Source organism: Bactrocera neohumeralis, chromosome 3 (genome assembly GCF_024586455.1).
Source record: "Bactrocera neohumeralis isolate Rockhampton chromosome 3, APGP_CSIRO_Bneo_wtdbg2-racon-allhic-juicebox.fasta_v2, whole genome shotgun sequence".
Taxonomy (NCBI): domain Eukaryota; kingdom Metazoa; phylum Arthropoda; class Insecta; order Diptera; family Tephritidae; genus Bactrocera; species Bactrocera neohumeralis.
This window is the reverse complement of record NC_065920.1, coordinates 1,384,329-1,409,682: the sequence shown is the minus strand read 5'-3', so window position 1 is coordinate 1,409,682 and position 25,354 is coordinate 1,384,329. Positions and strand designations below refer to the sequence as shown.

At 37.2% G+C, this 25,354-nt stretch overlaps 2 protein-coding genes across 4 annotated transcripts in view; both read left to right on the top strand.

Moving 5' to 3' along the window:
• Positions 1–1,072: 1,072 nt before the first annotated feature.
• On the top strand, positions 1,073–2,533 carry LOC126753067 (WW domain-binding protein 4). The gene is made up of 4 exons (XM_050464192.1): positions 1,073–1,142; positions 1,210–1,282; positions 1,340–2,064; positions 2,158–2,533. Coding segments are annotated over exons 1-4 (1,020 nt in total). The 5' UTR covers positions 1,073–1,140; the 3' UTR covers positions 2,378–2,533.
• A 6,590-nt stretch (positions 2,534–9,123) lies between these two features.
• Positions 9,124–25,354, top strand: part of LOC126752120 (calmodulin-lysine N-methyltransferase) — a 34,516-nt gene continuing 18,285 nt past the window's right edge. Inside the window, exon 1 of one of the 3 annotated variants that reach the window (XM_050462693.1) lies at positions 9,124–9,702. The gene's annotated coding sequence lies outside the window, so the exon portion shown is untranslated. Of the gene's footprint in view, positions 9,703–10,870; positions 11,147–19,867; positions 20,550–25,354 lie in introns of those variants that run through there. The other 2 variants (XM_050462695.1, XM_050462696.1) reach the window with 2 other exon arrangements.

Here is a 25,354-nt window from a genome sequence, read left to right as displayed (position 1 = left end):
AAAACGTGGATTTTTTTTTAACTCGGCATAATATAATCGCCGGTGTCTACGCCAATTAAGAAGAAGAAGATTTTTTTTATTTTAGCGGCGAAAAATTTAGTTTAGTTTAGTTTATTAATTTTGTAATTAATTTTTTGTAATTAATTTAAAAAAAAAATAAATAAAAAAAATTAAAAAATTAATTTATTCTTGATGATCGATTTATTTAATATGAAATATTTTTTCGTACCAAGAATTTTTGAATTATTAATTTATTAAATAAGTAGAATTTTTGTTTTTGTGTAATTTCGATTAATAAACATAAAATAATCATATGAAATTTAAAGATAAAGATTTTCCAAAACATTATTATTATTTATTTATTTATTTATATTTATCTTTTATTTTTAGGTGGCGAAAAAATTTTAGATAGTGTTGGAAAAAACTTTTCTTTCTTTTTCTTTTTTTCTTTTTGATAATTAACTTTTTATTAAATAACTTATTTAATTTATTTACCACGCACACGGTGAACTTTATCGCCAACGCCCCTGGTCCTGAAAGCCCCAGGTGTGAACTAACTCGCAAAATTAGTTTGATCCCCCCCGGCCCCATACCCCCCCAACTGTAGTGAAACAAAAGGGGGGGGGACATGGTGAAAACGGGTGGTGGGGGTACTTTTTATCCTTGTCATGAATCTTGTTACATGAATCACACCGTTATTATTTGATTCCCGTTTTTGTGCAAAATGGCCGCCAAAAGTATTTACCCTCGCCCCCCCCACCCCCCCCCACGCTTTTTTTTTTTTTCAAAGCTTTTTTTGGATTTTTTTTTCTAATTTTATTTCAAAATTTTTTTAGTGCCAGTTTTTGAGTAGGGTATATATATATACTAATTTTGTCTTTTTTGTAATTAATTTAAAAAAATAAATAAATAAAAAAAAATTAAAAAAATAATAATAATTTTTAGGCATTAATTATTTCCTTATCTTGATAATTTTGTCTGGACACTGCTAAGTAGCCAAGTTAAACACCATTTTTGTACCGAAAAGCTATTACAATTTTTGAACTGCCTTATCAGCATGCTCAGCTGTGGTTTTGACGGTCTCTACAGTGTCCAGTGCATTTTGTTTACAAACAATTTTAATATTGATAATTTTTAAGAATGTAATATAAAAATGATATTTATTTTATCTAGAAATGATTTAAAACAATTAATTCTGTTTCTTCTTAGGGCGGACTATTGGAAGTCGAATGAGCGTAAATACTGCGACTTTTGCAAATGTTGGATTAGCGACAACAAAGCGGTTAGTAAAATGATTTGTGCAATAAATTATTATTTTTAAAAATGTACTTAATTTTAGAGCATTGCTTTCCACGAAAGTGGGAAGCGACACAAAATGAACGTCGCCAAGCGCATTACGGACATTAGTCGGAGTAGCGAGAAGGCGGAAAGGGAGAAGCAAAAGATGGATGCCGAAATCCGAAAAATGGAGGAAGCGGCAATGCGTTCATATGCGCAGGATATACATGCAAGCGGAGATTTTACAGCGCGAAGCATAAACGCCGTGCTGGATGCAAGCGTGGGCACTGTGACCGCTTCTACATCAACATCAGCTAAGGTCCGTGCAAAACAAGTGGATCCCGTAAGACTTCCCGGCAATTCTGATGATGAAGACGATGAGGGCAGAACTGTTAGGGTACAAAAAGTTATGCCGGAGAGTGTACCGAATGCATCGCTTTGGGTTGAGGGTGTTTCTGATGAAGGCTACACATATTATTGGAATGTGAAAACAAATGAATCCGTTTGGGAAGCACCGAAAGAAGGCTATCTCTCTTATGCCGAATATCAACGTATAAATGAATTGGCTGTGAAAAAGCAAGAATTGGAAGATGCAAGTGAGGCGAAAAAGTTTCGCGAGAATGTTAATGAGGAAGTAGCCCGCTATAATCGAGAGCGTTTGAAAATGTTCAGAAAACCAGAAACTCCACAAGAAGCTCAAAAGCGACGTGAAGAAAAACAAGCTTACAAAACGGAGGAAGAGGCCAGCGCTCAAACGATTGGTGAATGGCAAGTGGTGGAACAAAAGTAAGTTCCTAAATCAAATAAAAAGACATTGAAAAATACTAACTTTTCTATGCAGAGCTAAACGTTGTTGACAATAAACTTATATCTTTCCAGACCACCTCCTGTACCTATAGATTTGGAGCTACCCAAAGTTGATAACTTTTATATTCCACCGGTGGTGTCCAATGTACCATCGGAGCCACCAGTGAAGCGCTTCAAAGAGAAGGTCATTGAAACCTTGGATCCAACAACTGTAAATGACGTGCCAACTTCTTTCAAGAAACGAAAATTTGCAGCAAAAGCCAACCAACGTCAACGGCTCGACGTGGATTAACTTTTCCTTAGTTTAAATTTAATTAATTAAGAAATATAAAATTCTATCGACTTGTACCCGTAAATAGTATGTCGAACATGCATTTCGACGTCAAATATTCTAAACTGTAGGCGTAATTGTTTACCGATTATTAAAATCAACATATGCAACATGTCAGACACATTTATTTGCTTGTAAATAACGGAATTATCGTCAGCGTCTGGTGAATCATGAGTTGTGTCCTCTGCAAGCGGCTGTAATTATTTGGTCTGTAAATAACATATTTTCAGGTTCATGTGTGTATGTATATATATATATATATATATTGTATGTATGTGTCTTTACAAATATACACACAATTTTCTAGGATTTGATTTTTAGAACAATAATGCAAACATATTTACATTTGGTTTAACTTTGGGTGTATTCCTTTTCCTTCTCGTTTATAAAGCTATATAAAACAATTAATTGTCTCAACCACAGCAATCACAGTTTCAAATTAGTCAGCAAATGGAGATTTAAGCGTACAATAGGTGTAAGCATGTATAAGTTTGTCTATATTCTTTTAATGATAAACCACTTTTTTCATTTCAAATCAGAAAAAATGAGAAAAAATTGTCTTTTTCCCGGAAAATTGTATGCGCACGTGCGTCCCACATTCATCCGTTGATTTTGGTAAACACATTTCAGACACCCACCTGCTGCCCAGAAAGTTGATCAAAACAAATATCGATATCTGCATTAAAGCGAAAGATCTTTTCGTGACTGATCTGCTTCCGAATAATTGTTTATTATTTCGTGTTGTGAATTCGGACTACACCAAATGTACGCGGGAATATCAAAGATACGGTCCACACATACATATGTACAAATGAATGCCCATGTGTACCCGAATATTTAATTACACCACCGTTAAGTGTTTTGTTGTAATATTTAGTTGCAACATTTGCCAAAAGATGATTAAATGGTACATATGTATATTATGTGTGTATGTACTTCCAACATAGAACCTTGTGACGATGATGTAATAATTGAGTCCAAACATAAATTCGTTTCAATTTCAAACTTTTATTACTCGTACATAATTATGTCTGCAGGTTTGTTTATACATACATATGTATGTATGTTTGTATGTGTGCCTTGGGTCTTAACACCTTCTGCTATCAGTTAGTGTCACTAAATACTTTCCACGCCTTCGTTTATCTCGTCCGGGATATGCTAGCCGCCTTTTATGTGCCTAAGTATTAATTGAAATTTATTGTTTATTAATTGTAAACTCTTATCTAATCAAGAATTCTACTCTTCTCACTGAGCTAAATGTCCACAACATTCCAAACGAATCTCGCTTGTGTACCACATGTGACTATATCTACCTCTGTATGTATGTAGGTGTATCTGCTCGGTGGCAAAGTACAATTTTTAAATTAAAAACGCGCTTAACATATTTTACGTTATCAGGAATATATTTATATATGTACACATACATATGTATTAATTAAAATATTTTTAACCGTGAACGATGCAAAATATTTTTGTTGCCAGAAAAATCACGGAGGCATGACAGTAAACATGTCCCATCGTTATGCTTTATCATCATATGTATGTATGTACAATGTATTACATTTTAGGCACATTTGCATGTACATATGTACGCCCCTTACTTCTTTCATGTATGTACGCCGATTATTACCAAATGTTCCGCCAGAATCGGGAAGGACCTCTCCGAGCCGTTCGATACCAAAACGAAGTTTTAGACAAGGCGACTCCCTATTTCAATCTACTTTTGGCGACAATATTTGGGGCTGCAGAACTAAATAGAGAAAATACGATCTTATATAAGAATGTACAGCTACTGGCGTCCGCCGATCATCATTGGCCTTAACAACCGCGCCGTTAGTTGTGTTTTCTTCAGAATGGATAGGGCAGCGAAGGAAATCGGTCTGGTGGTGAACGAGTGCAAGACGAAATATCTCCTGTCATTAAACAAACAGTCGTTACACTCGCGACTTGGCTCCCACGTCACTGTTGACAGTCATAACTTCGAAGTCGTAAATAATTTCGTATATCTTGGAACCTCTATTAACAGCAACAACAATGTCAGCCTTGAAACCCAACGCAGAATAACTCTTGCCAACAGATTCTACTTCGGACTAAGTAGGCAATTGATAACTAAAGTCCTCTCTCGACGAACAAAGACCAAGCTCTATAAATCAATCATTATTCCCGTCCTGCTATATGGTGCAGAGGCATGTACGATGACACAATCTGATGATTCGACGTTACGAGTTTTCGAGAGAAAGGTTCTCCGGAAGATTTATGGTCCTTTGCGCATTGGCCACGACGAATATCGAATTCGATGGAACGATGAGCTGTATGAGATATATGACCACATTGACATAGTTAAGCGGATTAAAAATAAGCGGCTACTCATGTCGTCCGAATGGATGAAAACACTCCAGCCCTGAAAGTATTCAACGCATGTACCCACGGGGGGAAGCAGAGGAAAAAGAACACCTCCACTCCGTTGGAAAGACCAGGTGGAGAAGGACCTGGCTTCGCTTGGAATCTCCAACGGCGCCAAGCAAGGAAAAGGAGAACGACTGGTGCGCTGTAGTAAACTCAGCTATAACCGCGTAAACAGTGTCTAGACTAATAAAGAAGAAGTATAATTATGATGAAATTCCCTGCCAGTCCCAGCTAAGTGGTACAAAATTTAGAAAAGATGATTATTTAAAGTGGATGAACATGAATTTATACAGCTTTTTATGAATTTCATTCTAAACTGTTCCATTGTGGGATATGTGACACTCACACCTTCTCTAATCAGACTTTTCCATTTGCCAGGGTTTGAAAAATAAGCATGAAGTCAACGCTACAAGTTTGTAGTAATTCGAAGCTATTACCAGCTTAAAATTTGCCAGTTACTCTATAGAAGAGAACAGGAACGAGAAATAGGTGAATTGGTTGCTCGACTGGATCTGAGTCAATTCGTACCGGTGCATTCCTCAGTAGTGTACACAGATCTGAGACAATACATAAGTGCGTCTGTATGGCAAACAAATAAGTGTGCCCACCATTCTACCCATGCACGAATATGTGTGTGTGTGCGCATTCCAATACTAATTAAGTTCATTAGAAATTCCGAAACAAGTGAATGATTAATTTAGACAGCCAAAGGCTGAAACGAAAATCGATGTGATTATCTCATTAAGATCACAGCTTGTGGTTTGCGGCGGGGGAGCACCCACCCGCGCGCCACTCCCGCAGTTTAGGCATGCAAATGACCGCAAATCGAGAAAATCGAGACAACGAAAAAATAAACACTCACAGCACATCAAATATAAAAGAATAAAACTAAAAGAAAATCGTCTTGAAAATACGCGCAGTGCGAGCGGACAGCGGGTAAACAAAGCTTATGGGCAGAAAGAAACGACATCCAGACAGACTGGCAGACAGGCAGCTGGGCGCATACAAATTGCGAAGTGAAACAACTACGTTGGCAAACAGTTATATATCTAAAAAGATTCGAGTCAAAAGAAGTTTGTTGGTGAGCTCATGAAATGCAAAAGGTCGAAGAAGACGATGGAGTGCAATAAAATTGCAAAGCAATATAAAATATTTCATAAAATAGATATGGGGACTTTTGTGGAGGTTCTTGGTCATATAATAGTCTGGGTTCGTAGAACCGGCTGCCAACCTAATGAGTTACAACTTGATGGAAGTGGAATTATACTTAGTAGACCTTCCGAAGGTTTAAGGTGTGGAATCAATGACCAGGGACCTTTCTGAAGCGTTTTCAAAAAAGTTTATGGCACCCTTAAGTATGTGTATACGGTGTAGCATAAAGAAATAACAAATAAAATACAGGGTTTGCCCGGAAATTAATAACACTCATTTTCTTCCGCCGCGTCTGTACTTCGGAGCTTGCGCGCACCGACTGGATTAAATTCTGTGTGAAACTCGGTAAATCTGCGAGAGAGACATTTGATATGATCAAGCGGGTGTACCCAAATGTTGCTTTAGCAAGAAGTGGTGTATTTCGGTAGCACCAACCCTTTTTGGAGGGGTCGTAAAAAACGGTGCTCATTGTATTTTTTGTCATCAATCCACCATGAATTTGTTCCTCTGTCAACGCCAAGTTTTACGAAGAAGTCCTTAAGAGACTCAAACGATGGGTCAATCGGTTCCGACAAGACATCGCAGCCGATTGGAAATTGCACCACGACAACGCCCCGTCTCACACTGCCTTTCTTGTGAACAGCTACCTAATCAAGGTCGGCACCACAATGCTTCCGCAGCCGGCATACAGCCTAGATGTGGCCCCCTGGACCACAGGTTGTTTCCTTGCCTGAAAAAACCAATGAAAGGCAAGCATTTTGAGACGAAAGAGGGGATCCAAGCAGCATGCACTTCGGCTATTTCGGAGAATGCCATCCGTGATGCCTTCAATGCTTGGAAATCGCGCTGGCAGCCCTGCCTCGACGCAGAAGGAGCCTATTTTGAAAGTTTTTAAAGAATTGTAGCGATTGGTTCAATAAATTTTTTTAAATCGACTCAGTCCTATTACTTTCCGGACAAACCCTGTAAATATGTTCTTTATATATACTATTTACTTTGCATAGATCAATTTGCACAATGCAGGGTGCATCGCATGGCATGCAGTGGTCACAAAATCGAAGGTCAAAGTTCGAAAATTTCAGATTAAAGTTCAACTTCTCAAATTTACTGCTTTCTTAGAGATAGTTATTAAACCCTGTATACATATGTACATACACATGACTCAACGAAAAGGCAAAAAGCTCCGTTGCTAAAAAGGACTGCTGGGTGTTTCTTGTTTTTTAGTATTTATAGATAATTTTAAATTTTAAAGAATTAGGTAACTTTTGTCAATTATAAACAAAATTTTCTAAACAAAGTAGACGCAATTACTGAAATACTAAAGAGTTCTCTTCATATTTAATATTCGCACACTGCTTAGAGTGATCTTTAAAGATATGCGACCAAGTACAAGTTTGTTGCACGGAGGTTAAATGAAATTTTTATTAAAAGCTCAAGATCAAAGCGTTTCGATTGTAACCAAAGCACTTAAGGCTTTGGAAATATAAAGAAATTTATTTAATTTCAAGAATAGATGTGTTATTAAGGGCGTACTCTAGGCTACTCGCACTCATTCTTCTAAACAATTTATGCTGTTAATAATCATATGAATGCTTACTTAAAGTGAGTCATTTTTGGAAGGCAACGGGTTTTTAAACAATTTCGAAATAGCACGAATTGTTTTTTGATCTCCCCATTTTGCCATGTTTGCCAATTCTTTTATTTTAGCCAAAGGGATGAGTGCGTCAACATGCCTTACACTTGCGCTACAAATATAGCACACGCATACATACATACACACCCATATTGGTATATATGCATGAGCGCAAACGTTGCGATATTTATGTGAACACATTTAATATTTAGTTGTAGTATTGTGGTACAAATGTTTATGGCATTTTAATTTATGATTTTTTTGCAGCTGTTGACGTTCTGAATTTCGCTGTGCTTCTTCTTCTTCTTATTCTACGTCTTTTTTTTTTGTTATTGTTTCACAGAGGTGCTGCAATTTGTTGTAGCTAAGCGACATGATTTTTACGAAACATCTCACCTTGAAAATGTGTCGTAACATTTATGATTATTAAATGTTTTCCTAAAATCAGAGACATCTCTATTATAAATGACTGCTGGCAATATTAAATTTGCTTCATCTGCGAAGGTGTATTTGAAGACACACGTATGTACACCTTTCTGCACCTACATCGCAATAATATGTAAGAATTTCGGAAGAAAATACGATTTTTAGATTGGAAGGCACTGATTTTTATCATAAATGAAAGGTGCTAAAGTTTTGGATTCATTTGATGGACGGTTTGGATGTGATGGTCAAACGCCAGCGGCTGTGTTGTTGCTGTTGTAGCGGCAGAAAATATCCTTGAAGTAATTTGGAGGAATGCTGCCGATTTAACAGTCTTTGGCCGGTTAAAAATACGGGTCCGCTCCCTTTACGTAGATCCGACTGTTGTGGGAACGGATCCGACGATTTCAGTGTTTATTGCAAATCAAATAAATACATTTAAGCCATTGTGTAATAAAAAGTAGAAAGTAATAAAATAAAAGAGCCTCCTTCATTTTATCGCCATAAACATCAAATTATAATTAAAAAACGCGTTTACTAAACAATTAAAAAGCAATGATCCGCAGAAATGTAAATAAAAAATGTTCTCTAATAAAAGAAAATTTCTCAATAATTAACACAGCAAGCGAACATATAAGCGCATACGTACCCATATACACACACACTCACTCACACCGGCCATTCATTTCGCTCAATTCGCCCACGCGCTCCGACAACTACGGCCGCTTCCACCGGCCAAGCGCCTCGTCTGTCCGACCCACTGGATTTTTATGAATGAAAAGCTACCAACGCTGCAGTGGGACGAAGCGCCGAGTGCGGGTGAGCGACGTGGGAGCAATGTTCGCTCGCACTAGACGGCAGGCAATGGACGAGCTGAACTGGTCGTACGTAAAAGCGCTCGTGTAAACGAATGGCACGCATCCGGCGCAGAAAGGCAGTGGTGGTGGAGGAGAGGGTGCACCAAAACACGTGGAGCCGCACTGCAGGCAACATCGAACATGTTGCAAGCCAAAGGGCGAACGCAGCAGGCGAGCAATGTAACGCAAACATTGTAACGGTTAAAAAGCTTCGCAAAAATGGTAGCGATACACTGAATTGTCTGGCAGCCAACAAACAGTTCGTTGTGGAAGTTGCGGCGCTGTGGATGTGCGACCAGTAACGAAGAGGCACCTCGACGCGGCTCGGCCATTTACTATCTAATCGTTGGTGCTCGTTGGCTCATAAAATTTGGCGTACGCGCGCGACACGGCGGCCAAGTGCTCGAAAGACACGGACAGGAAGAAAGAGTGACGACTGGTTTCTTCAGTTTAAACAAACAATTAGTCGAATACGTGAATGGGTGTGGGTCCTAAGTGGGGAGAGTGCTGCTGAGTGAAAAAATCGGCATTTTTAAAATAGAAAATGAATGTGACATTTGGTTTGCCGCTTAAAGTATTCAAATAAGGCAGTGATGCACTTCACTCAAAACAAAAAAAAATCGAAAATTGTATGAAAAACATTGAAAAGTGATATAAATCTAATAAAGTGTAATACATACATACAAATATATGCTTACATATGTATATATATATTCTTAAAATTATATATTTATAAAAATTATACTCTGACAAAAAGTTATTAGTTAATTAGTAAGTGATTACGGTAAAAAGTGTTGGAGGCAACAAAGAGTCAGGTAAATACAGGATTGAATAAAACATAAATATGCTTGAAATAAAAAAAATTAAATATTTACATGATGTTGTGTGCATATTTTATTACGAAACTATTTGTCGTTCAAATTTATTTATTTTTAATGCGCACTTTTGTGTTGTATTATGACCGATTGAGGTCTTGTACAAATATTACCCGCCTTTGTATTGAGCATGAGAAAAATATTTGCCATAAAAAACGCTTTTGAAAGCAGCAAAGGCCATTGGTGCGACCAGTTCATTGCCAAAAATTTGTTGTCATCACATTTTGGCCGCATTGGTGACATGCAAAGAATTGCGACCGCAGCACTGCGGCGAACTGAAGTTGTCACGCGTGCAATTTCCGCCAACAACAATAACAGTAACAATAATTTTTAAACCATTGGCACTGCCCACTTCCGCTTGACGTATTTGCATACACATACATTTCCTCATAGACCGGATGTTGATGTGTGTGTCGCCGCCGCCAACATAGCTCCACGTGCGCACTCGGCTATACACACGAACGTACATTTGTCATTCATACACATATCTAGCAGAATATAATGCGCCAGTCGACTGCAGTGTGACGCCTGCAATTTAGGACAATAAATACATTTTCTGCACCACAGGAGTCAAGCACAGCCAAACACTGGGTCACGTGACGCCAAACGCTACCAAATGAGCAGATAAACTGCAGCACACACAGCAGCAACAAAAGTCAGAATGTGATAAGTTGCCATATTTGGCGGCAACTTAACATTGTAGCTTAAATAAATAAACAAAAACAAAAACAAATGAAAAATGAAAAAAATTGAGTTAACCGCAGCACATTGACATTCTTCACGTAAGTATACATATGTATATATGTACTATGTGGCAACTTAGAAACGTTCAGCGCAAGCAGTTGCAAGGAAAATACGTTGAAGAAGCCCGACAGCGGACGGTAGCGGTGCCGCAAGACGGACAAAAATCGTCTTGGCACAGAGGTCTGCATAAGCACAGTTAGACATACATACATATGTACATGTTGCAGCTATTTTTGAGTATTGGCACTAGCAACGCAGCGCTGTGCTTTTTTGCTTTCTTGCCGAGATCAGAAAAATAATATTTCACGCTAAATAAATTATTATTAAATCAACATTTTCATTTCGGCCACCAACATCACACCAACACTCTGTTGTACATGCAACATGGCGCACTGCCGACCGTACCACCGCTTTTAAGGCGGCCACAGCTTTTGTGCAGAGGCAGTCGCACGTTAAGCCGCGAACAATCAACAACCAACCGGTGTCCCAACGACAGTCGACCGCCACCAGCTAACGGCCAACAGCAAAGCGACGTCGTTCATAATTTTCCCTTTTCGGTGCTTACGAGAATTGCCAAAGAAAAAGTTTAATTAATTGCGAACGCGTTACAAATAAACTCGAAATCAGCAAGTGGCAAAGAGTACGTAAATACACACATAGATACTTATTTTGGAGAGCTTACATGCTTTTAAGTAGTGTGTGTGTGTGTGTGTGTGCGTGAACCGCTCACTTCAGAGTCACGCACAAAACTGCGACCGATTATATCAACAAAAGCAATAACAATGCTGCACAACTTTTTAGCATCCCACATTGGGATTTACTGAAAAATGACCCGCTTGCTGTTTTGTACTGTGAGCTCACGTGAATGTATGAGTTTGTGCGCGAGTTGTGCTTATTTTCATTGAAACACTTTTAATTTATAAAGTACATTCGTGTGTGTGTGTGTTAGAGTGAGCGATGTAAATTAAAATGAATCGCGGATGTGGAAAATTTTGCAATTGCATGCCGCGCTTGTTTGAGCACAAGCTGAGGGCGTTACATGAAGCGCGTCGAAATCCTTTGCTTTTTGTGGGCGTTTGAATGTGAACTCGAGTTGCTGCAGATCACTTGCCAAGCGTAATTTCAAAAAATATGGATTGTGAAGAGCCAGCATATATGCTGGCTATGTCCAAAGTGTTCATATTTGAATTGCCAAAGTCAAAAAAAAAGTTGTTTGCCGATAAAGTTTCAGTAGCCAGGATTCCATGTCAAATTACTAACTTTATGGAACGCTTTCCACGTGAACTATTTGTTCTTAATTTATTTCAGGAAACTGTATAGTATCTGAGTGCCTTGAATATCTCTCCGAAGTCTTCGTGGTTTTATAGCGAAAAAGTTTTTAATTTCATGGCTGTGTATAAAAGCCGAATATTTTTCGTAATATTCAAACTTTTGAAAACAGTTTCATTTCATAATGCAAACAGCCATGTAGTCAATAAATAAATGGTCATTAAAACCGTATTAAGTTCATTTATGGCGCGCAATTTATCGCAACGCCAATCAGTAAGCTCATTATTACGCAAAAGTTGCGTATACGCCCGGGAGCATGCATTTGCTTGTACATACATATATGAGAGTGATTAATTTTCTGTCAATAAATTGTCGACAATAGTTCTTTAATGATGTTGTCGAACATAAACAAATGAAAATAAGCGAATATATGAAATTACTCAAGGACGATTGATATGTCAACATATTGGCTGTAAAAATGCCATATTTCACTTCTTTTTATTGAAAAACACTAATTACTCAATTGCCACTATGATTGTTTGTTTTTCTTGTAATTCGTTATTTTTCAGCGCCGGCGTATGCTTGAACTTCGTGCTCAAAACCAATTTATGCATTTCAGATAAACTTACAAAAAATATGTATAACAAGTAGGGTTTTATACCCTTAATAGATACCTTAAGTTTGCCACGAAGTTTGTTAAGCCCAGGAGGAAAAATTGGAGACCCTATAAAGTATAATAATATAAATACATATATTTTCGTGTTTCTGTTTGTATATACACTATTCTTAGTTTACAGGTTTTTTAGTACAAAAAAATTACGAGTTCGTGGATGGACGTAATCGGACCATTGTCACGCCCACAAATCGCCATTAACCGAAAACCTATAAAGTGTCATAATTATGCCCTAAATTAAGATAGAAAATTCTGATTTGCACAAGGGATCGCAAGAGAACTCTTACGGATAGTGTGAAAATGGATGAAATCGGATGAAAACCCTGTCCACTTCCCATATAACGGTACTGTTAAAAACTACTAAAAGCGCGCCAGAAACGTAAAAATTTTCCGCCGGGATGGTATAACAAGGGGCCGGGATAAAAATTGGACGATGGGAGTGGCAACGCCCACTTTTTGATGAAATCCCATATCTCGGGACCCGGCGAACCGATTTCGACAAAAATTGGTGCATGGCATTAGAGTGAAAATGAGCGAAATCGGACAATAATCACGCCTACTTCCCATACAGCACAATTTTTAATTCCACTTGATTTTCTTACTTCCCAGTACACAAAAGGAGAAGCAATTAATATAACGGGATTAAACTTTGCACGAATAATGTATTTATTGTGCACCGCCTTATGACCAAAAATTGTTCAAATCCAACAAAATCTGTTCATGACCCTTGGTACCGAATATATGGACCCCAGTACCTATAGTTGACTTTTGTTCGAAAATGTCGGTCAATGTGTGATATATATGTATAACTGAAATTAAGGGATAATCCTTCTCCTATAATATATCAAAAATGGTTTGAATCGGACCTTTACTTCTCTTAGCCCCCATATACTTAATATAAAGAATTTCGAACTTCCGTGTGAGTTCTCCCTATGAAAGTAAGAGAGCGTGTTTTACTCATAGCGGTGTATCTTTGTGCCTAAACTAGATAAATTTGAGCGAAAAATTGGCCTAGCCCCCTATAACTAAAATCAGAATTTTTGAACTTCCGGGTGACTGTACTCCTCTTGATTGGTTTTACACCTTAAACTCTTTCCCTGGCTTTGATTCTTGCAAGTTGTAAGAGTATAAAATGTTCGGTTGCACCCGAACTTAGCCCTCCCTTTCTTGTTTGCTATTATTCTATAATTAAAAGTAATGATACAGACTTCGGTTTTATGTGCAATTACCTAAAGGTAAATTATGATGAATAGCAACTGGCACATCGAGTGAACCTTTTGAAGAAGTATATGTACATTGTAAATTAGTTTCACTGGTTTTATTAACATGGCGCCGTTAATCAGCATGTAACCAGCACACTTATGCCACAAACTTTCTTAGATTAATATTCACGTTCTTATACTAATTCTTTATTCCCTTCGTAATGTTTATGGCATTCAACATTGGCACCGCCTAATTCCCGATTCATCACAAAGCAAGTGCAACTACTTCTCAGTTGTAAAAAATGTCATTAATTTGAAGGTTGCACAATGGTATTTTCAGTTAGATTTGAAGCGTTGCGTGCTAAGCAGTGAATTATTAACTGAGCAAAAGAAAAACTCAGACTTCCCTCCATATGTGCAAAAGTATACACAAACGCGCAAGTTGAGCACCGCCGTCATTTCCCCCTCCCCTATTGCACACTGTCACTTACCCTTTTTTATCATGTCGTAACTTTTTCTTCAGGCCACTTGATTTCGCTGTGATTGCAGAAACTCGAATAAATAATTTATTTATTTATGCAAAGGAATAAATGTGATTTCCAATCAAACCAAAAAACTAATGCAATAAGCCACTTGATATACTGCTACACATGCATACATATATAATTATTATCTACTTTGGGAGTTGCAACGTTTTATATACAAACGTACATATGTATATTGCATGAGTCTGTAGTCGAAAGTCTGTTTCTGTGTTTGTGTGCTTAGCTGTTTTCAGGTCAAAGTAATCGATTCGACAAGAAAAACTGTCAGCCGTCAGCCGTCAGTTCTGTTGAGGCATAGGAGTGACAGTCAACATCCTCAACTTGTCTATATGCCATACTCCGCTCATTTGTGAAATATTGAGCACCCCTGTCATTGCATTGTTGGTGTTGTGCAGTGATACTTTGATTTCGAACAGAGGCTATTGGGTTCAAGAAAAATTTACACACTGACAGTTATGTATGTGTGTGGCATGAGAATATTATATTCGGTAGTCGAAACAGTCTTTTCGTACCAAAATCATATCATATCAACCAAAATGGTATATATTTGTTTATTTATTTAATAATATGTACATACATATATAAAAAATAAGTTGAAGAAATACGAAAATACTTTTTCGACTACCCAATATTAACTTATTTATTTCTGTATATGTTTAGTATATTATAGCCTTCTTTTCCGTTCACCAAATATTTATTTTGTTCTATAGAAGACTATTTGGTTGGCGCTAACATTTTTACTAACTTTTGTTCTATTCAAAAACTGTTTCGCTTTTAACTAATTTGCCAACTTTTTATCGAAGGACAAAAAAACCAGTTAAAATTTTGCATATGAAATCCGAATCTGCGTTACATACACAAAAGCTTATTTTTACATTGCGAGCATGAAGCCATTTTGTGGTTGGCAAAACAGAAACTTAGACAACTATTTGCTCTGACATCAGAGAAACTTTGCGGACAACAAATGCCTGGAACTGTTTATGAAACACAATGAACAAGAAAATTAAGCTGTAATCAAATAAAGCGAAAACTACATAAGAAAGAAGACGCATAAAAACTACAATGAAATGCCTTAATAACGGCCCGAATACACGACGATAAACTTAAAGGAATAGTACACGCACAAAAGTGGGCTTCTTACGGTATTCGGTAACTGTGCTTAGCAAAAAAGCGGTAACTGGTGTTATTCTCAGAATTATTGATATATCTACATATACTCTCATGTATATAATAAATGTTAAAGAATAAGTCATAATATGAAAATGAGGGAACTTAGTTTTTATCAATACAGAATATGCAGAGTAGTGAAATTCTCGAAAGAAATGTCTCCTAGATTTAAAAAAGTGTAAAGAAAATAGAGCTCCTTTAAAGCAAAATAATGACCTGACCGTTAACTGATTTTCGCTTACTGTTCCAAGTTCGATTAAAGCGTGTGCATGGCTTCTTTCCAATAACTACAAAATAGTTTCACTCAATTCTCATGCTTTTCCATTCCGTTCGGCGCCATAACTATGCTTCTCACTAAGTGGACGAACACACGCTGAATTTGCATTTCAACTGTGGTGGTGGAGAGTAAGAAAATAATAAATTGAGCGCATCTGCGAACCAAACGTGTTGAAGAGCAGCGGCCAGTTCGAGAGCTTGCAGCAAGTAGTAATCTAAAAGAGTTTTTGCCACTTGCAAGCTTCGTCAATATGAATGATGATCACCAGCGGCTGCTGGAAACACTTTTGGCATCGAGTTGGCAACACTCAACTTTTTTTTTAATTTATCCACACACCCGCATTCGTAATTTGCATCCATAATATTTTTTACTTTGACGCCCGGCATGTGGCACATGCCGTCATCTGTGCGGCTGTCAGTTCAACACAAAAATGCCATCAACATTTCAACGTTTTCCTTCCCGAGTTGCGCACACTTTCATACCCACACACGCACACTTTTATTTACAGGATACAGTTTGACATACTTTCACGTTGCTTATCATTTGTCAAATGCACTGCTGCTTACATGGATAAATAGTGATTCACAGTTACTTATTCACAGTTATTTATGAAAACACACCGAGATATAGTGCTGCATGCTACTTATGTAACGGTATGCCATAATATTCCGAACTCGATGTGTCGAGAACGTGAAACTATCGTTTGTGGCGCTAACTTTGGGGGTGGGTGAGTGTGGGATGAAGAATTTAAATCACAGTAGAAGCTTGAAAAGTGCCATACTTTAGCTTATGTGAAATAAACGGGCACATCGAAGAAAGATGCATTTTCATTTCAACGCGTTCGTTTTGAAAACTCAAGAATAAAGTGCCAGCGCTTACTCCGGTTCGATAAAATTACACTTTTCTTATAAAAAGCTTATAAAATAACGTCTATGTACAAACCAGTAAACCCAGCCCGCGCGACTTTAAAGATTTGAAAAAACACTACTGCTTATCACATACGATTGCTGACTGACAGACCGACTGTCTGGCAAGTAGTTGGAAGCGCTGAAAAACTGCTCACATAACATATAGTACATACTTAAGCTGATGTACACACGTGTCAAGCTCTCTTATGTGGATGCGTGTCGTCGGTTGGCATGTGCCGGGAAGATTTGTACAAATGAATGAGCAGCTGTGAATAAATGAATGGCTGGCTACTTAACTTTCGCCGCTATGTTGCGTTGCGGTGCAATGTGCTGTATATTTTGCACAGTTCATTCAGAAATGTAATATTTCATACCGTTATTTGTACACATACAGCAACGTTCGTACAGCGGCGAATATCCTTCCGTACACGCGCACACACACACTAATATAGGTGAAATGGAATGCATGTGAACTATGCAGGATTCTGAGCTATTATTCGCATTCTCAAATATTCCAACTGCTAATTCTACCGACGGAAGAACATGTACATATGTATGTATGTGTGTAGACATAATAAGCTTAACACTTACTATATGTATCACCAATATGATCACAGGTGTAAATGCGTACGAATTCCCCTTAATGAGGAGAGGAGTCCTAAAATTAATTATTTTCACTCATTTTTGAACAGCTGTAACCTTTTTCCAAATTGCCCAAATTCACTTCTTTTTGGTTAAATGAAGCTTAAAATCTCTGTGATTGGTAGCACCAATGTATCTGAAATCAATATTTTATCTACGGCAACAAAACTACTGTAGACCAGTGTTATACCTACCTTGACTAAATATTTTCTACACATAATTGCATGAATAATAAGAAAAGATGAAGAGAGCGCAAAAAATCATGTTGAGTATATAGCATTGTGATTTATTTAACTTTACGCTACCATTATGAGAACACTCCCTTAACCGCACAATTCTAGTACTACACTTATAAAAAGAATAAGCCTTTCATCTTTAGGAAAAAATGTCGAAACAAAAGTTGCAAAGACAATAGTTTGTATTGTCAATAGTCGAAGGACAAGGAAGCAAATTGACAACTTTTCAATCCATGAAATGTACTCATATGGGCACATGCACTCGTATAAACTTGCGCGGCACTTACTTGGAAAATGAAAATTGTGTCTGTGTGAATTTTCTACCAAAAATATAGTATATGTGAGGACTTACGTGGAAGCGTGCCAGACAGCAAATACACAAACATCGATATCGAGAGGCAATTAAAATCACTTAAAAATGCTGCGCCGCATTTGTTCAGCTGGAGACTTCCAATCGATGACTCAACGCAATGCAGGGGGTGACTGAAATATTCGTTACGTTTTATTAGTGTACGGAGGGAGATCACTTGATGAAACCAAGATAGGCTGCGTTTTCTTATTTAAGAGTACTTGGCAGGCTATGCACACTTAAACGTATATAAGTATTTATTTATATTATACAAAATTGTACTTTCTAGTTTCATACGATAGTTTCATATATACCATTTATAGCATTTCACAGCTTAAATCATATTCTTATCTTTATAAAAAACGATGGTTCAGAAAGCATAGGAAATCTCTACGTAAATTTATTTGAGCGAAAATAAACGAAAGGTGATTTAAACAAAAAATATGCGGTTCCTTCTCGTGGTATTATTCTGACTGCTAGTCACTTATATAACACGCAGAATGCGCCTTTTCAATGCGATTCCAATCAGCGAGTGCTACACGCAACGGGCAACCCAAATAACGGACATGTACAAATCCAACACACGCATGTGCTCAGGCATTGTTGATTATAACTGTAAATGCAATGTTTGCAGTTGCATGCTACACGTTTTGCGTGAGAGGCTTAAATAAAAAATAAATTTGCCATAATTAAGCAAGTTGCAAGTCGATTTTCATATTTATTTCTAGTTTTTCTAATATTTTCAACCCTGTTTATTTCCTTAGCACCTCAAGTGTTTTCAAATTAGCATTTATCTTATTTTTCCGTTAATGGATTCACATTTTCGTATGTGTCTGATTTCTTATATTCTTGAAACTTGGAACTTTTGGCAACGAAAACTGTGCGACTGTGTCAAGTGGAAGATAAGAAAATTCGTGAAGTTTAGAATAAGATAATTGAATTGCTGTTGGAAATATGAAAGAGTCATATATGTAAATGTTTATGCCACATATATTTTTATGGAATTTTAAATTATAACAGCCAACTCATTGCTATGTTTTCCAAAAATATTTAAGCTTTAGATATATGTATGTATGTGTGATTCCCTAAATGAATAATGCATTTAGTTGAGTTCATAAAACGTAATTACATTAAGACTCATATTTAAGCAATATGTTACCTAATTTTACCTCAGTTAAATCAGTGGCGAAGCGCTTTATGTATAGCAGCATATGACCATGGCGTATACGTAACTTGCATTGCCTTGCCTTTTGACCGTTTGCTGGCATTTGCATTTTATATTAATACTTACAACAATTCATCTTTAATCAGAATTAGCGCTATTTACGTTAGTTTCTTAGTGGATATGTGCGTATTAAATCGTTGACGTATTAATTTAGATTTAATTTACATTATTTTTCCGGTTTCAAGGCGCGCCATAAATTATCAAATAATTAAAGCCATTTGAAAAAGCATTAAGGTTCTATGTACGAAACGTGTGTTTATAATGTTAATGCGAATGAATTATGGCGCATTTTATACACATGTGCATATACTACGTGTATATGTTGAATGTTGCACGCTTCCGCGCATTTCGAACACAAAAAGTTAACGCATCGGTTGCTGGCGCTTCCGACTGATGATTCGATTTGTTCATATAGACATACACACATATATATAGCATGGCAGCGTATGCCTGGAGCGTGGTCCTACGCGAGCAGCGTGCATTGCTCAGTGTTTATTTCCATGCACATGCGTGTGTGTGTGTGTTTGTGCCGTATGTGTGTGATTAAAGTTCATTTGCTTTTTATATATCCATAATTCTGCGATTTTCCAATTGTTACTCATGTGGATACCGTTGGTCGGCGATGAGCAGCAATAGCAAGCTTTATTTACATTCTGTGGGCCAAACTGAAAACCACGAACACCATTCGTTGCTTTCCGTATTCCTGTTCAATTTATTTGCCTTTGATTTTGCTCACTGGCTTTCATTCAACTCGACGCAACATTATAACTCCACGGTGTCACAAGGCCATCAGAGCGAGTGTTCGAGTCGTAAAAATCTCACTTTACTCTTGAGTTTGTCAAATTTCTGTGGTTTCCCAAAATTATGACAAATTACGGAAAGCTGCATATTTGAGGAAAATAGAAAGCAAAATTATGAAGTAATAAAGCTGTCATGTGTGGGTGTGTGGGAGAAGAATGTGAACATTTATCGTTGTGTTGTGCCAATAGTGCGGTGGTTTATTATTTTTGAGTCAACAACTTCGAGTGGGAAATTTACGAGTAGCGGTAAAATTTGTTTAGCTTAGTTTGCGGGTGTGCAAACATCACAAAATTGGAAATTACAATAACACAGATGTAAACTAATGCATGGGTTGATAGCGCAGATGCACCAGTGGACATGCCTCTTAAGAAATTGGCTAATACAGAAGTTGGATGTGCTGCTTGTTTGAACAGTTGCTATAGAACAATATGAGGAGAAATACAATTAAAACGGACGTTGGAACTTTCTCCACTTTGAATTAAAAAAAATTAGAAGAAAGTGATCTACGGTTAGAAGGGAACTAACATACCCCCTCAATCACGACTTGTGAATTTGGAGAAAATTTGATTCTTGTCGTATCGTTTCTTCGCTTCGTCTTCTCGCATACCTCGAGGACCTTGTTTCAAATACACAAATCCACTTGCATTGATGGTGTGACTTGATTGTCTAGTAAACAGGTGTATCATGATCTTTATATTTAACAACATGCGCACATAAGCGCCCATCTGATTACTCCGGTAAAGAGAAAGGTGCGTGAACAACAATGCATATATTGGGTAGTCGGAAAAGTCTTTTCGTATTTTGTCAATAGATGTAGTACTGGAAAGGTGAGATTTTAAGCTACATTTAACGAAAAAGTAATCAAATTCAGATTAAAATTTAAAATTCGATTAGAAATACGTTCAAGACACGTGCGTGCCATGTTAAATGCAAATTTACTGAAGATCTAGTAAGCAAATACATATGTATAACTTATGTGTTAACACATATACATATGAAAACATTTTGAAATTTGAAAATTATCGAATTTACTCAAATAATTTCGTGTTGAGGTTTTTCTAGTGAATAGAAGCTTGCTGCATATCAAATGCATCAGCACTTGCAACACACAACAATACAAGTGTGTTCTAAGATTTAATGAGAAAATATCAATTCAAATAATGCACTTACTTTCAAAGGCGATGAAGCGCGCCCATACTCACATATCAATGCGCTTGATTGCAAGATTGCTTTCGGCAACACTTTCGTGTAAAAAGATTTGCGTTCGATTCCAAGCATTTCAAAAATCATCCAAGCGAATTTACACAGAATCATGTTAAGCCCGCCGCGAACTTTTAAGCACTTTACAATCGCATTGTCCAAATTAAACATGACAGACAGTGGAAGATGGAAACGGAGAGACAATACTGAAGATGAAGTATAAGCAGAACGCTTTCAAAGAAAATTTGTTCACGAAAGCGATTTATGGCAAAAGTAGAATGTAAATGCTACTTCAGCTCTCATTTCCAAAGGCCGTTAAGCACATTTCACCGCTCGAAGGGGGCGCAGTCAAATCCTTTTGCATAAAAACATAATAAACTAAATACATATAAGCGTACGACAGCGAAATCGCGCAGTAATAAATTGTTAAACAAAACCTAGAGCATGCTTGCTTCTAAGTTGGGAGTGGCTGTTCAGCCTGAGCTACCTCCATGCCACCAAGGAACGCTTACGATGCTATTATATTTTATGCCGTAGCATAATGCAAAGTGTTGGAATAAATTAAAGTAGAATTCCCATAAAACCCAGGCAGCAACAACAAGGCTTCCAGCAGAGTAATCGTGCCAGAAATAATTTGCGTGGAAGTTACAATTAGAAAATCAACAAAATTATGGGGCGATAAAAATGCAAATGTCACATAACATGGCATCTGTGCAGGTGTTGGCTCAAGGTCAAATGTCTTTTAAGCATTTTGTTCCATAAAATCATAGGTAGTAGAGCTAAATATATAAATGTTGGATATTCGCTTGCGCAATCTTCCTATAATACTCGATTTTCAAGAACGGTTTTGTTGGTTTTCTGTCATATGCAGATAACTTGACTTGACGCCCAAGTAATGAAACTAAGCGTACGAATATTTAATTTTGCCGAGCAAGGGGGAAATGGTAATAGGTGTGCCGCAGGCATACAGCTTAACTCCCACACACACATTTATGAGCAAACATCCTTACACTTGACATATGTGTTCGCACATTAGTATTTTCATAATCGGCTTAAATTGTAGCGCATATCAACTTCTATACCTACTTACTACATACATACATATTTACACATTTTAACAAAACGTGGGACGTTCTTCGTTGGCTTCACTCTTGCGTCGAGTGTCTCCCGAATTTCGGCTATGCAATTCACATGCCTAAACATTAGTTGTGGACAAAAAATAATGAATATTTAGAAACTTAGGTTAATATTCAAAAACATTTTATTGTATCAACTGCTAAATTAGGAATTCTCTCAGATCCTGCACTAAACACTTCTAAGTGACTTCAGACGGTTCTGCAACCGTGCTAAGTTCTTAGTTGATTCTTGCAGCGTTTTCATCTGCCACCAACGAATTATTTGAAAAAATTATTTCGGTATCTTTTGTCGGGGAGCAATAGTAAGAAATCAATTCGTAAATATGGATTTGGATTTTCGGATTTTCAGTGGTTTTCTACTTGCTACACTTATTTCTTCGAGTACAGTTTGAGTCCTGTGTGTCACAAGTTCTTAAAAACATTTAAACGCAGCGATATTCAAAGTGTTTGCCTCTTCAAGTGTGTGTTTCAAGTATGTTGTAAGACAGGAATATAAATTAAGCTTAAGTCTGTCAAGTGTTCCGGGGGAACAGTGAGCCTTTGATATGCCTTTGTGTAGCAAATGCGTGTGTGTTTTTGAGTTGAATTTGAACAATCTTAATCGAAATCTGGAAAAAGTGTATTTTTGGGGTGTGTTAACGTATTTTTTGTTTTTGTGAAGGCATGGCTTTACTGGGAAAATACCGTTAGCTTATCTCAATATGGCTTTAATGTGCCAACACGTCAAAACGCCCACTCGTACAATTAACGGATTGAATTATTTGGAAGTTACATATGTGTTTTATGAATGATTTTATTTTAAGTTATTTAAATATATTGTCCTTATGTGTCCTAGAATGTGTTATTGTGACTTCAGTTAATAAAAAGGTTCTGGAAAATACGCCAGAATTAGTTAGGATTACCGACACTGAAACTTAGAACCACTCGAGTATTTCATGAGTACTTTAAGCTGTTTTGCCTGTGCATACGTAAGCTGACACATGCCTTTTCAGAAATATTATTATATACATATATACATACATATAGTATATATGTATGTATGTATATATTTTACTATTTGCACACTTTTTATTGTTTGATATTAAATAAAAGAAAAACGAGATGAAAGTGAAACATTTGAACTTCGCTCGATATTTACTTTGACTTGCACGGCTTTGCGCTTATTTACCCAAGCTGTGTTATTTGCTCAAGTGTGTGTGTGTATTTTCGTTTATTACATAGAAGTCTCGCACAAATGTGAATGAAGGAAAGGGAAAGGCGCTGTGTTAAATAAACAATAAAGGCAATTTAAATCCGTTATTGTACTTTTGTAATAAATTTCAAATTTATGTCTGTTATCCTGTTTGTGAAAATAAATAATTTCTGCCCCTGTGCGCGTGTGGCTAAGCAAGGCGATAGAAACGCGCCATATATGATACGTATCAGCGCCAACGAAAGATGGATCAATAATTGAATACATGTGTCAATAAAATTATGCCAGCTGTAAATCATGCGTGAAAACTGCTTCACTATTCCCTCAGAGTTTATATTTATTGTGTTTCGAATTCACGACAACGAGACGAATCGGAGCGCGCCAGACCGTCAAACCTCCAAAACACAATTGGCGTGCGAATGCAAACGTAACAAGTAAGGAAGGGATAAGTTCGGGGGTAATCGTGAAATTCATACTCTTGCTACTGGCCAGAATCAAAGCCGGCGAAATACTTTCAGGTACGAGTACCTAAGGTCTCCTAGTTATATGATAGGGCAAGTTTTCACCGATTTTACACACTTTAGGCACAAAGATGCGCCGTTATTACAAAAAGACGATAGATGTGGTATAAAGTCAACCGGAAGCTCGAAAAACATTCATTATTTATATGGGACTAAGTATAGTAGTACAATTAGTAGTATTATCAGGAAGCAACTCTTTCCGAATTGCAATGATATATCGCACAGAGATTATTATTTTCGTCTTGTGGGCGTGAAATTGCCGATTACACTCATTTCGAACTCGTCCTTACTTCTTTGCCAGAGAAAACGTTTAGTAAGTTTCATTACAATATCTTAATTTTTTCTCTAGTTGTCACTTACACGGACGGACAGACAGACAATCGCTCCGATTTCAACTCGTCTCATCTTCCTGATCTTTTCTATATAAATAGCCATATATCTAACTCGATTACTTTTAGGCGATACAAACAAGCGTTAGGTGAACAAAACTATTATACTCTGCGACAACATGTTGCGAGTGTATAAAAAGCCTGAGGACATTTTGACCTACACACACACACAGCCATGCATATGATACACCGGCGAGCCCGCTCGAGAGTGTGTGCATGTCGGTTGAGTCAGCGCCAGCGGCGCGCTCGAATAAAAATAAATAAATGCAAAAAGAAAATACACATTTGTAAACAAAATTAGAAATCCATAAAGTTCGCGCGGCGGCAGCTGAGACGGCTTGACGGATGCTACGGTGGGATGAAGGGGTGCGCGGGTGTCGGTAGCACGCTAAATGATTGTCTCGTCGGACAAGCAGGCATATTGTTGCTTTGGTTTGTTTTGATCAAACACACAACGGTAAATACGACACAACAACAAATACAACAAGTGCAATATTTGTATATTTATTTTGGCAAGCAAATCCATCGCCGGCCGATCGAACGGCTGGAAGAGTGTGATTAATAGATGAAAACAAAAACAATGTATAAATAGTTAGCTATTCTGTTGCATTATTTGTTTTCATAATTAATATACATATCCGCAGAATCAACATTTAAAAAATTCCAACTAATTGCTTTAATTCCACGTTCGCTTAAACAAATTGAAGTTCGATTGCAGCTGGACACATAAAATGTCTAAGGTTCGGTATATTCTATATAATCAAGAATTTTTCATTAAATTATTTTTATTTAGTTTTACTGAGGTTCAAAACCAGACAAATAATATTTCATCTATTCAAAGTGTTGTTGCGATATTATTTTCGAATTTAATGCATTTCTGAACTGATTTAGAGAGAGAAATATGTTCTATTTAAGGCGTCTAATATTCTTGCAGCGAATATCGCCAATCAAACTACTGATTGGCTGACAGCGCAACTGCTGTTCAATCGAATAAAAGCTTGCAAATGAAATGTGGCACTCAATTGATGGCTTCGCACATATACACACACACACACATGTGCCCTCTGCTGCTCCCATGCCTTCGTGCCATGTGTGGCCCATGCAAATTCAGACTAA

Coding starts and splice junctions, on each gene's coding strand:
- LOC126753067 (XM_050464192.1), top strand. Junction 1,283..1,339: donor GGATTAGCGACAACAAAGCG/GTTAGTAAAATG, acceptor ACTTAATTTTAG/AGCATTGCTTTCCACGAAAG. Junction 2,065..2,157: donor TGGCAAGTGGTGGAACAAAA/GTAAGTTCCTAA, acceptor ATATCTTTCCAG/ACCACCTCCTGTACCTATAG.